The following is a 12,730-nucleotide window of genomic DNA, read 5'->3' on the forward strand; positions in this document are numbered from 1 at the left end:
GTGACCTTTATCATTTTCTTTTCCTTAGCAAACTTCTTTTACTGCTTTTCCGAAAGCCTGAAGTTAGCCAGGATTATGACAGTTATAATTTCTCACTCCATGAGAGTTTAATGAAATGACTTGAACTCCCCACAGACGTTTCCAAAACCTGGAGAGCGGCTGTGAGTTTACATTGCAGTATGGGGAGAGGTAAGAACAATGCCTTTGGAATTTGGAATCCTTGTACTCCAGTGAAATAGTCCTGCTCACCTCCCTGCATTTCACTTTCTCTCCATGGCAACGTTTCATGTGGGCTGTCACCCAGTTTTATTATTTAGTCTGCATGCACACACACACTCACACACTCACCCGTAGGGAGAGGACTAGGATAGAAGAATCCATCGCCACTTTTACCCTTCATTTCCCAAGTCCTGAGGCATCACTGTCTCATTTCCACCCTCAGGGTTTATCTCAGAGTGTGGGAACGAGGCAGGCCACTGCTGGGGTGACCAGGATGTCCCTGACCCCACCAGCAGGGAAAAGTGAACACACCAAGGACAGCCCCTGCTCCTTCTCATTGGCTGAGGTTGTCAGAGCATGCATGTGGCCAGACCATCCATGGTCCCGTGACGTCTCCCTGAAGATGCCATCTGTGGGCTCAAAAGCTGGATCTATGGGAAGCCAGTCCTGGGCTGTGCATCTGTCACAAACTGTGTCTTCATTTTGCCAGGCTAAGTTCAGTTCATTCTTATTTTCACACATCCAGTTGGGTGCTACCAGTGAGAGGCCTCACTGGGGCTTCACGGAGTGGGTTTGGGTTGCTATTGGCAGCAGTTCAGTCTTTCGCTGATCACGAACATCCACCTTGGGATGCCATGCACCTACTTCTTTACCTGTAGTTACTTTGAATGTTGGTTCCAACACACCATTTGCAGGAACAGAGCCTCCAGGAACTGGTGGTGTGAGACCCCAGGGTCTCCTGTGTTACTTGTCAACTAAGCAGTACAGCTGCAGCTGATGGAAATACGTGCCCATAGGCATTCGACCAACTGGTTAAACTCTTGACTCTGCCACCTTAGAAGTTTTGTGGCTCTACACCAATTACTACTGGGAACAAGTTTCCACTCCATTCCCACGCCACAGTCAGACAGGGTTGAGGGGGATAATAGGTCTTCGCCCTGCAGCCCGAGCAACCCGGTTGCACCGCTGGCTGCCCACCACCTTGTGGTAGACGGAGGTAAAGCAGCCCCCTGAGGAGAATTGCCTGAGTTTGGTGCAGGAGGAACTTTTTAAGTGATTCAATCTTGTGCTGTCATTTTCACTGGAGGAAATTCAGGCTTAGAGACGATGGCAGGCTTGTCTGAGCTCTCACAGTGGTAGAGTCCGGTGGTTAAGAGCAAGCATTCTGGCGTCTTAGTGTCTGAATCCTGCCTTGGCAGTCAGGAGCTAGTGTAACCTTGGAGGAATTTCGTAACTTCTCAGTAATCACTTTTCTTATCTATGAAATGAAGGAAATCATGCTCATTACCTCAAGGGTTTTTAAGCAGATTAAATTAGGCGGCGCATGTGGAAGTGCTTAGTCCTGTGCCTGACCCCGGTAAGGGACACATCTCTAGAGGACTGTCTTCACCCTCGAGCTATTTACCTGTATTTGTAATGCCCCCTACGATGGGTGACACTGCATACATTCCCCATTTAGATCTGAAAGTAGGAGTGAGGAATCCAAAGACCACTGAAGAAAGCAGTGAAAGATATTTTGCATTTGAATGGAACTTTAGACTTTGGTTATGGAGTGAAGGAAGAGTGCAAATGACATTTTAATGCCAACATGGCTCAAATTCATTGTCATAGATTGAAGGTGTTGGGTATTCTGAAAATGTTTGTTAGATGAAGAAAGGGCAAGGGGCCTGAGCAGAGGGCCTGTGGTCAGGAGTGGTCCCTATCTCAGGAGAGAGAGGCTGGAAGGGAAACTCAGAGAAAGTCTCATTTTACACTATCCACAGTTGCCCAGAAGACCAGCTGGGAACCCTTGCAGTAGAAATCTACCTGGCTGCCTCTATTTTTGTAACAATGACATTTAGAAAGACCAGGTACTTATTCCTATAGATGCCGTATTCTTTAAGCAAGTGTGGACACCTTTATCCTGTTTGAGACTGGACTGGCAGTTCTGTTGAAAATAGGACAGGTGAGCCTTGCCAGGAGCTAGGGAAACAAGGAGGGAGAAAAAGAAACAAATACCTTGACTTTCTCCCCCTTCTCTCTAATTTACTAACAGTGTGTGTCCCACAGTCATGATCTAAGTCAGAGCTAGCGGGTAAGGAGCCCGATTGAAGCAGATTATGGATGCCTTCCTCCCAGAGCACAGAGCAGGGCAGAACTGGATCTCAGAACATAGAGGAACACGCACAGCCAATGGCTTATACATATGCATCCGAAAATATTTGGGTGACTTATATTCAACTCTACTTCTCTCAATTTGAAGAGGTTCCTCATTTGTAATACTGTATTTCTAATGGTATTACCAAAAAAATTGTGGGTTTTTTTGTTGTTGCTTTTTCTCCTCTCCTCTCCCAACCCCGTCTCTGCTCTTCTTCACCTTTTCGTGGCGGTTCTCACTCAATATCCAATATGACTGGGGTTAATAGAAACGTGGATGGATGTAAAGAGACAAACACAACTTTCTAGAACTTTCCCCTTCCTATGCTATTGCCCAACCCCAGCATGTTCTCGTGCCTGCTGACGATGCTGATGCCTATGGTGAGTTGAGGAGGAAAAGGGAGAGTCACAGAGAGAGAAGATGGCTTGATGGTGTCTGGACCTGCCGTTGGCATCATAGGTATGATGCCTTCACTCCCTTTCTTCCTGGCTGTAGATCCATTTAATCGATAATACGTATTAAGCATATACTTTGTGCCAGACACCGTGTCAAGCACTGATGAATAATGCACAGCCCTGCCCACAGGGATCTTACAGTCTATATTCTCCAGGTGCTTATGATGAACTGCAGTGTTTGTGATGCACTGCAGTTCACATTGACCACACAGTGAGATAAACTCAGCACAGAGGCACTCCCAGGCACAGAGAGAGGTGGAAAAGTCAGGGAAGGCCTCCTGGGTTACTGACTCTTAGCCACAGAGTTAGAGGCCAAGAGATTAACAAGTGAACAGAGAGGAGGGCAGGCAGAATGCACTTGGCAGAAAGAGATCTTGGCAAAGGGATAAAAATCATGATGTGTTTGGGGTTCATTCTGGATGAGTGAGGCTAGGAAATGTGTAGGCAGCTGCCAGAGGAGATTTGGAGAAGTGCGCAGGCCTCAGAGCAGGGAGGACGTGAGGGCTTAAGAGGAGTTCAATTTTATTCCGAAGGCCATGGGATGACGTCAAGAGTTTTTGTAAGAGACTAGCTAGGCCAACACCATGTCTAGAGCAATCGTAGTGGCAATAGTATGGAGTCTGAAGGGGTTGGAGAAATGGAAGAAGGTTCTTCCAGTAAACTGGGCAGTCAGTGACAAAATCCTAACCTGAGCTAGCAGCAGGAAGAGATGAAGCGGGGTGTTGCAGTCTATAAAGAGAGGCCAACGATAGGTGGCGTCCTGGAACATCAGCCTCAGGTTCTGCCTCACGTAATGTGCTTTTCCAACTGTACTACTTTGTGAATTTTGCTACCTGTTTCAGTTAAATGCAACATGCAGAGGGGAGAAAACTCTTTCTGGATGAATGTCTATTCTTTTCAGAACACAGAGCCTCTATTGTCTACTTTCTACACAAATTTCTACTGGATATCAAAGAAGCCTTTCAGAGCTTGTTCTGGGAGATGCTAAGTCCCATAAAACCTCACTGGAATGAAATGTAGAAGCAGCACCGAGAGGGGCTGGTGCAGCAGGCTCAGGTCTAGGGTATGACACGTTCCCTACATATGCCCTAGCTATGCCCTAGGTATACCATACATATGCTCTACATGAACCCTACATATGTCCTAGATATACCCTACATATGCCCTAGATATGCCCTAGGTATACCATACATAGGCTCTACATAATTCCTATATATAACCTACATATGCCCTAGATATGCCCTAGGTATACCATACATGTACTCTACATAAACCCTACATATACCCTACATATGTCCTAGATATGTTCTAGGTATGCCTTACGTATGCCCTTCCTATGCCCTACATATACCCTATGTATGCCCTAGATATACCCTAGATATACCCTACATATGCCCTATATATACCCTATGTATGCCCTAGATATGCCCTAGGTATATCATACATAGGCTGTACATAAGCCCTATGTATACCCTACATATGCCCTAGATAGGCCCTGGATATACCATACATAGGTTCTACATAAACCCTACATATACCCTACATATACCCTAGATATATCCTAGGTATACCTTACATATGATCTAGTATGCCCTATGTATGCCCTAGATATACCCTACATATACCCTACATATGCCCTAGATATACCCTATGTATGCCCTAGATATACCCTACATATGCCCTAGATATACCCTAGATATGCCACACATATGTTCTACATAAACCCTATATATGCCCTAGGTATGCCCTATATACATTCTAAGTATGTCCTACATATGAACTAGTATGCCCTATGTATGCCCTAGATATACCCTACATATACCCTACATATGCCCTATATATACCCTATGTATGCCCTAGATATACCCTACATATGCCCTAGATATACCCTAGATATACCACACATATGTTCTACATAAACCCTATATATGCCCTAGGTATGCCCTAGATACATTCTAGGTATGTCCTACATATGAACTAGTATGCCCTATGTATGCCCTAGATATACCCTACATATGCCCTGCATATACCCTACATCTGCCCTAGATATACCCTATCTATACCCTAAACATATCTTAGATAAACCTTATATATGCCCTACATACACCCTAGATATACCCTATATATGCCCTAGATATGCTCTGCATATGCCCAGATGCTTTTGAGTGTGGGCATCAATGCAGATCATCTCCTTAAGTGTGGCAGAAGGGACCCTGGTTCCTTTTTGTTTTTACTGCCTCCCATCTTTAACTAGACGACTTTCTTTTTAGGTTCTTCCTGTGAGTTGACGTGGAAAGCTAAGATGAACGCATTTTGCACAAACTGACTCGACAAGCTCACCTGGTTTATCACTGAGTGGCTGGGTGTCAAACTCTTGGCTTACGCCCCGGAGATTGGATGCTGCTTTCATTTATAGAAAAGAACTGTTTGGAAATGAGGGCTGAGGCTCCTGGTCATTTTCTTTGGCTGCTTCTTCCCAAATATGATGAGATGCCTCAGGTGGACAGTTTTGGAGCTACCTACAGCCTGTACACAGGAGGGCTTACCACATCTGTAAATTTTGAATCTGAGTTAAAATTGGCTAACCTCTGAATCAGAAAGTTTTGTTTTGGAAGTACTGACTTAATTTCTGTTCCAGTTATAAATAGCAAGATTAAAGCTATAGCTGAGGATTCTGGCAGTACATGTTTTTAAAAACCTAAGTGACAATGAAATAGCTTAATGAACTAGTAAATTTCTTTGCAGGAAGTGTAAGACTTGTAAAATCATTGAAGAAAAGCTTTAAGATAGCATATAAATACAGTATGCATTGTTAAAGTGTGTTTAATTATGCCAGTAGATTGTTATTTTAAAGCAATTCCAAAGACAGTTATATAGGTTACTCATAATAAAGGTAATTACAATACTTCTGCTTTGAAATAAGAAGTGTTATGTTTTTTAAGAGTGTAATTATGTTCCTGAATGAGCCTATGTAGAGAAAGGCAAAAGAACATAAGGGCCTCTACTTGAAGCCTTCAGCTGCTGAGTTAGAATTTGCACGTCAAAATGTATTTGCACCTGATTCTCAGAACACACAAAAAAGTCACGAAAGCTTACTTTAAGGAGAAATTCTAAAGATTATTAGCAATTTTTTTAGAGTAAACCAGGGGGAAGGAAAACAAAGCAGGGAAACCAAGTGAGACTTGCAATTTTGTCTACCACATGTAAATGTGCAGATGGTTGACATATCTAAAGCAATCCTGGCAAAGGTCTTGCATGCATCATCCCAGTAAGCACATTTATAACAGGCAGCCCATGTACCTGGCTCGACACAGGATGCAAAACATGTATTAGACGTGGCTCATTCCAGACCTGGTCCCTGGCTTCAAGCTAATTCACCATGCAGTTGGCAATATAAGACACACATCTGACAAGTGGACACACAAGTGCAGGCATACAATTAACGCCGCCGAGCAGCCTTGCCTGTGATCTGAATACATCCCTTTCCTCTTTGGGAACTGAAACCACATGATGAAGCATTTCAGGCACAACAAATGGGTGACAGAGGCATAATAGGCCTGACTTTAAAGTTATCTTAAAACACCTTCTGTATTTCGGCTTCATCTTTCATAAAGGCAGAATCAGAACACTTTCCACTACATATGTCTTCTCTTTGCTTTCTCTTAGTGTGGACAATGATGCTGGCTGAACTTAGAGGGGTTTGGAGACAACGAATCTCTGGTTAAGCAAGGTCACAAATAAGGGTTGTTACAGTTGAGGAAAGAGAGGTTATCAGTTTTGGCTAAACCCAAAACAGCAGTGGTCGCATGTAAAAGAAGACTGAAGGCAGGTAGTCTACGCCCATGCTTCAAGGACCAAAGCTGCTTCTCTCCTGCTGTTCCACCAACCCTCACCATGAGGCTTCCACCTCATTGCTTCAAGATGGCTGCATGGGCTCCAGCCATTATGTCTGGATTTTAGCCAGCAGGAAAGAGGGTGGAGAGAAGAAGGGCATGCCCCTCACTTTAAGGTTGCTTCTTAAAAGTCTCACACAGTTCCACCTGCATCCCGTTAGCCAGAAATTAGTTGTATGACTCACCTAGTTGCAAGGGAGGCTAGAAAATGTGGTCTTTATTCTGGGCAGCCACGTACCCAGCTACACACCAGGGGCTCTGTTGTGAAGCAACAAGGGGAGAACAGATATTAGGGGGTCACTGTCATAAAGAATTAGCCAAAGGTACGAATGCATGAAGGAGCCTGGGCACTGTTATTTGAATTGGCACACTTTCTCTGCTTGTCTAGAAAAGGAAGTTGCACCTGTGTTAGCAGAGGGCAAAGACCAGCAATGCTCACCTGGCGCCAACCAGTACAGGAAAACAGCTCCCCTATGGCGCCAGCCAGCCTCCTGTCTGGCTCGATAGGTTTGCAATTATGTCTTTATTAAGGAAGAGCCAAATTCTGATGTCTATTCTCACTTTTTCTTCCACAGATCACTTATAAATCCTATTCTCAGTGATTTCATTCCAGACCAGAACCCATTGGAAACCTCCAGGTGCTGCAGCGAGGAGGAGCTGGAACCCTTCTCCAGGTGCTGGCTCATGCTGCTGTAGTTCTCGTCTGTAGAGGACGTGGACCATCCAGGGAATCACCTGCAGCTGACAGAGGAAACCCTGAAGCCCACCAGGCCTGTAGAGACTGGGGAAACACCAGTGCCTGAGGATAGTGGCTTAACTGCCAGAGAACATGGGGCTGAGGTGGAGCCTGGATGACTCTTCTGCCTCTGAGCAATGCTGCTTGCCCTGCTCACAACAACAGTGAGTTTTGACAACACTTCCACAGTGATTTGAATGCGCCTGACTCCATGCACAGCTTTTTATGTACACTGGCTCATTTGAGCCTCCCCACAACCCTTTGAAGTTGGTACTATTATTAACTGTTGGAGTAGACTTAAGTAACTGTCTCCAAAGAGATCAGATCCAAATTCCTAGAACCTGTCAAATGTGACCTTATATGGAAAAAAGATCTTTGCAAGTGTTATTAATTTAAAAATCTTGAGGTAGGGGTGTTACCCTGAGTTATTCAGGTGGGCCCTAAATGCCATCAAGAGTGTCCTTATAAGAGAAATGTGGGGCATTATGGATGCACAGAAGAGGAGAATGCAATGTGACCGTGGAGGCAGAGACTGGAGGGCTGCAGCCTAAGCCAAGAGCCAAGGAATGCTGGCTCAGCTGGAAGCTGGGCCAGGCAAGGCAAGGATTCTCCCCTTAGCGACTCTGCAGGGAGTGCGGCCCCACTGGCACTTTTTTTTTTTTTTTTTTTTTTTGAGAGGGAGTTTCGCTCTTGTTGCCCAGGCTGGAGTGCAGAGGCACCATCTCAGCTCACCGCAACCTCCGCCTCCTGGGTTCAAATGATTCTCCTGCCTCAGCCTCCTAAGTAGCTGGGATTACAGGTGCCCACCACCACACCCAGCTAATTTTTATATTTTTAGTAGAGACGGGGTTTCACCATGTTGGCCAGGCTGGCCTCAAACTCCTGACCTCAGGTGATCTGCCTGCCTCAACCTCCCAAAGTGCTGCGATTACAGGTGTGAGCCACCATGCTGGGCATTATTATCTCCTTTAAAAGGTAAATGGTACAGAAAGGATAGAGGCAGGGAACTCGGGTCTGCAGATAGCTGGTGCAGAGACCTTTCCACTAATTCTCCAGTCTTGCTACAAAACCTACTTCTACACTCCAGCTTCCCATTCTGAGGTCTAAAAAGACCTCAGAATCAACATGACTGTCAACTCTTGCAAATCAGCACTCCCAAAATGCTCAGGCGTCCTTTCAAAATGCCTGCCCTTTGGCTGTGCTTTCATTCCATCTCCATTCTCCCTCTCCACGTTTTCACCTCGGTCTGCATTGATATTTATCTCTTCCCCACAAAGAAAACTAGATCTAGTCATAGCCAGTAGAGACAGTGTTGTGAGAAAGTAATTACAAGACCTGAAAGATGTATATGTTTTCCTAAACTTTGGAAATGCAGGGGGATGACAGAGGAAGAGTGTATATGTGTGTTGTATATAAGTATATGTGTTTTGATAAATATAATTTTCTGAATTATCAGAATAGGCTAGATTAAATAGACTAGATTAAGTTACTTATCCAAGCTCATACAATTTCAAATTGACCTCCAAATTTCAATGACTCATTACAGTAGTTTTTTCTTATTCATGCCCCTGCCAATGTGGGCTGTGGGTAGAGAAGTCCTCTGCTCCATGTGGTCACTCAGGAGTCCAGGCTGATGGAGCACTGCTGGTCACTGTGGCAGAGAGACAATGCCCTTTGTCCAAGAGCACACAGCACATTGTCACTGTATTCACAGCACATTGTCCATGCCTAACTGCAAGGGGGCTAGGAAGTCGGGGAGGGCACGTGGCTATTTGGTGAGCCAGAAATATCTCTGCTACAGTGACATAGAGAATTGAAATGTATTCCTTTTCTGTCCTAGAATAGCTTCACAGGGGAAAAAGGGTCTGAGCCATAGGAATTCAGAGCTGCAGAAATATGAATGAACTGCTTCCATTCATATTTATGTCCATTCATTAAGTATAAAGGATATTATCAGACTTGCATTGCCTTTAATGTTTCTACCGTAAGTACTTCCACCTATATTCTGACAGATTTTTAAAAATCAAGAAGATACCTTTTCTCCTTAATTTTTCCTGAAACAACAGGCAGACTTTATCCTAATTAGGACAAGCAATATGTGAAAGCTAAAGTTTCCTCCTGTGCCACGCTCTGGGGGTGGGGGTAGAGATCGTCCGCACTTGTTCACCAGTGTGTCACTCCTACCCTCCCCTGCTCTCCTCAGCCAGCCGCTCCCTCCCCACAGCTGTCCGTTAGCATGTATTCAGTCCTGACTGAAATCTGATAACTGGGTTTGCAATTCGTTTTTTGAATGGAAGGTACAAAAAGCACTAAACCTGAAACTTAGAAGTAAAAGAGACTTTTTTTGTATGCCACCACGAACTGCTTGAAATCGTGTCCCCAGATCCTCTTTTCCTTCCAGTTTACAGAGTCCCAGTTAAAGCATGGCTCCTCTGAGCACTGAGGACTTGGTAAAAGGACTCTCAGAGGCAGTGGAGACAGTTCTGCTCTGCATCTAATTCGGGCCAAAGGAGTCAAGTGTCTGTGACCTTGACGCTGGGGATGGGGTGTGGAGTTATTTCCCAGGACACCTGATTCCCTATAAACCCCAGTCATACCTTCTACTGAATAAATGATAGCACAACCCTCATGTGGGGCCCTGCAAGACCTTTTGATGTTTGGGCTAGAAATTGCTGAATTTAGAATGGCGGATTTCCAGATCTGTGATTCTAAAAGAGAAAAGAGTCAAGAAAAAAAAAGGGGGAGCTTCTCGGAAATAAAATTCCAAGCAGAGAAATATGAACGAGTCGGGGGCCCGAGCAGGGCGCGCTGCCCGGAGCTGCCTAGGTTGCGCTGCCGGCCACGTCCCCGCGCCGGGCCGGGCCGCGAGCTCCTTCCTACCGTCCTAGGGCCGCCGGGCCGCCGCGGGCCTGCTGAGCCCGAATGCGTCTGTTACCAGAGTGGAGAGTCTGCCTTCGTCTCACATGTGCCACAAAGGATGGCATGGCCCGGGAGTGCCCCACCACGTGGCTTTCACCCCCTGCAAAGCCGGACCTCGCCCAGTGACACGGTGTCAAGCCCGCAGCTCTCCAAGGAGGAAGACGGCCCAGGCTGGGGGCATGCCTTCAGCCGCGGCCTCTGATCCCTTGGCCAAGCAGGATAGAACTAGTAGCAGCCTGAGGAGCTGGCTGGCTGGGAGCCTCAGGGAATCGCACAACCTTGCTCCCAGCTCACGCGCAAGATGTGGACAGCTCTTGTGGTCATTTGGATTTTCTCCTTGTCCTTATCGGAAAGTCATGCGGCATCCAATGATCCACGCAACTTTGTCCTTAACAAAATGTGGAATGGATTAGTCAAGAGGAATGCATCTGTGGAAACAGTTGATAATAAAACGTCGGAGCAATAAAACTTCTGCCTAACCACGGCAGCAACTTCTCCTGTCACGTTGACCAAAGGGACTTCGGCAGCCCACCTCAACTCTACGGAAGTCACAACAGAGCACACGAGCAGGACAGACTTGAGTGAACCAGCAACTTCAGGAGGTGCAGCTGATGGTGCAGCCTCCAGTGCTCCCACGACTGCGGCCTCCAGTACGACTGCAGCCTCCAGTGCTCCCACGACTGAGACCTCCAGTGCTCCCACGACTGAGGCCTCCAGTACGACTGCAGCCTGCAGTGCTCCCACGACTGAGACCTCCAGTGCTCCCACGACTGCAGCCTCCAGTGCTCCCACAACTGAGACCTCCAGTGCTCCCACGACTGAGGCCTCCAGTACGACTGCAGCCTCCAGTGCTCCCACGACTGAGGCCTTCAGTGCTCCCACGACTGCGGCCTGCAGTGCTCCCACGACTGCAGCCTCCAGTGCTCCCACGACTGCGGCCTCCAGTACGACTGCGGCCTCCAGTGCTCCCAGAACTGCGGCCTCCAGTACGACTGCGGCCTCCAGTACGACTGCAGCCTCCAGTGCTCCCACGACTGCAGCCTCCAGCACTCCCGCGACACTCGTACCCGTCAGGCCCATATCCACATCCGCTACCGCCACTGGGCATCCATCTCTCAGCACAGCCCTGGCACAAGTGCCAAATAGCAGCACGGTGCCAAGAACAGCAACCCTGGCCACGTTGGCCACACATGCTCAGACTGTGGCCACCACAGCAAACATGGGCAGCCCCGTGAGCACTCGGCCAAGTCCTTCCAAGCACATGCCCAGTGACACCATGGCAAGCCCTGCAGCCCCTATGCGTCCCCAAGCACAAGGTCCCATTAGCCAGGTGTCAGTGGACCAGCCTGTGGTTAACACAACCCCAGAGCCCACCCCCAACCTCACAGTGGTGACCACTACCAAGGCACAAGCCAAGGAGCCGACTGCTAGCCCAGTGCCAGTGCCTCACACCAGCCGAATCCCTGAGGTGGAGGCCACGTCCCCCACAACACAGCCAAGCCCCATGCCATACACCCAGAGAGCCGCTGGGCCAGGCACACCCCAGGCACCGGAGCAGGTAGCGACTGAAGCCACACCAGGTACTGATTCCACTGGGCCAACACCCAGGAGCTCAGGGGGCCCTAAGACGCTAGCCATGGACTCCTGCCAGCCCAGCACCCAAGGCCAGTACCTGGTGGTCACCACCCAGCCCCTCACCCAGGCCGTGGTGGACAAAACTATCCTCCTGGTGGTGCTGTTACTCGGGATGACCCTTTTCATTACAGTCTTGGTTTTGTTTGCCCTGCAGGCCTATGAGAGCTACAAGAAGAAGGACTACACGCAGGTGGACTACTTAATCAATGAGATGTATGCGGACTCGGAAATGTGAGGGGGCGGGGCCTGGCGGGAAGCCGGGCCCCTTCCTTGTGCTTTCGTTTTGCCTTTGAGACCAAACCAAGTACTTCCAAATTCTTTTGGTGCAATTTAGGAGATATACCAGATGCTTAAACACATTTAATTGCTGTCAGGTTAATTCCATGATCACTAAAGAGTTGCTGCTTTTTTTAAAAAAAAAAGAAATATGAATGAGTCTATTGTTGGGGAAAGGGCACCTTTGGAAGCTGACGTGCGTCCTGCTGGTTCTGCCCTGTGGTCTCTCTTTCTTGGATCAGGCCTACTTCCTCCTGGTGTTCCGCAGGCCTGGAGTGAGGTCCTGTTCCGGTCCTCATCAGACCTACACCCGCCATGCTTTTGGTTTCTCTCTTCTCCAAATCCCTGGCTGAGTTGGACAGTCCTGAGGCTCAATTTTTTTCCTGCCATTCCTACAAATCTGCATCCAACTCCTCGGGCATAAGGTATTTTATTGGCAATTCACTGAGAAAAACAGAAG

At 47.3% G+C, this 12,730-nt stretch overlaps 1 protein-coding gene across 1 annotated transcript; it reads left to right on the top strand.

Annotated features, from left to right (window-relative positions):
• The first annotated feature begins 10,314 nt into the window (after positions 1-10,314).
• Positions 10,315-12,406, top strand: LOC112625068 (uncharacterized protein C11orf24-like). Its single transcript, XM_025386273.1, is given in 2 exon segments — positions 10,315-11,020; positions 11,183-12,406. Coding segments are annotated over 2 exon segments (1,407 nt in total). The 5' UTR covers positions 10,315-10,660; the 3' UTR covers positions 12,230-12,406.
• The last annotated feature ends 324 nt before the right edge of the window (positions 12,407-12,730 follow it).

The sequence above is a fragment of the Theropithecus gelada genome, chromosome 5, assembly GCF_003255815.1.
Source record: "Theropithecus gelada isolate Dixy chromosome 5, Tgel_1.0, whole genome shotgun sequence".
NCBI classification, from domain to species: domain Eukaryota; kingdom Metazoa; phylum Chordata; class Mammalia; order Primates; family Cercopithecidae; genus Theropithecus; species Theropithecus gelada.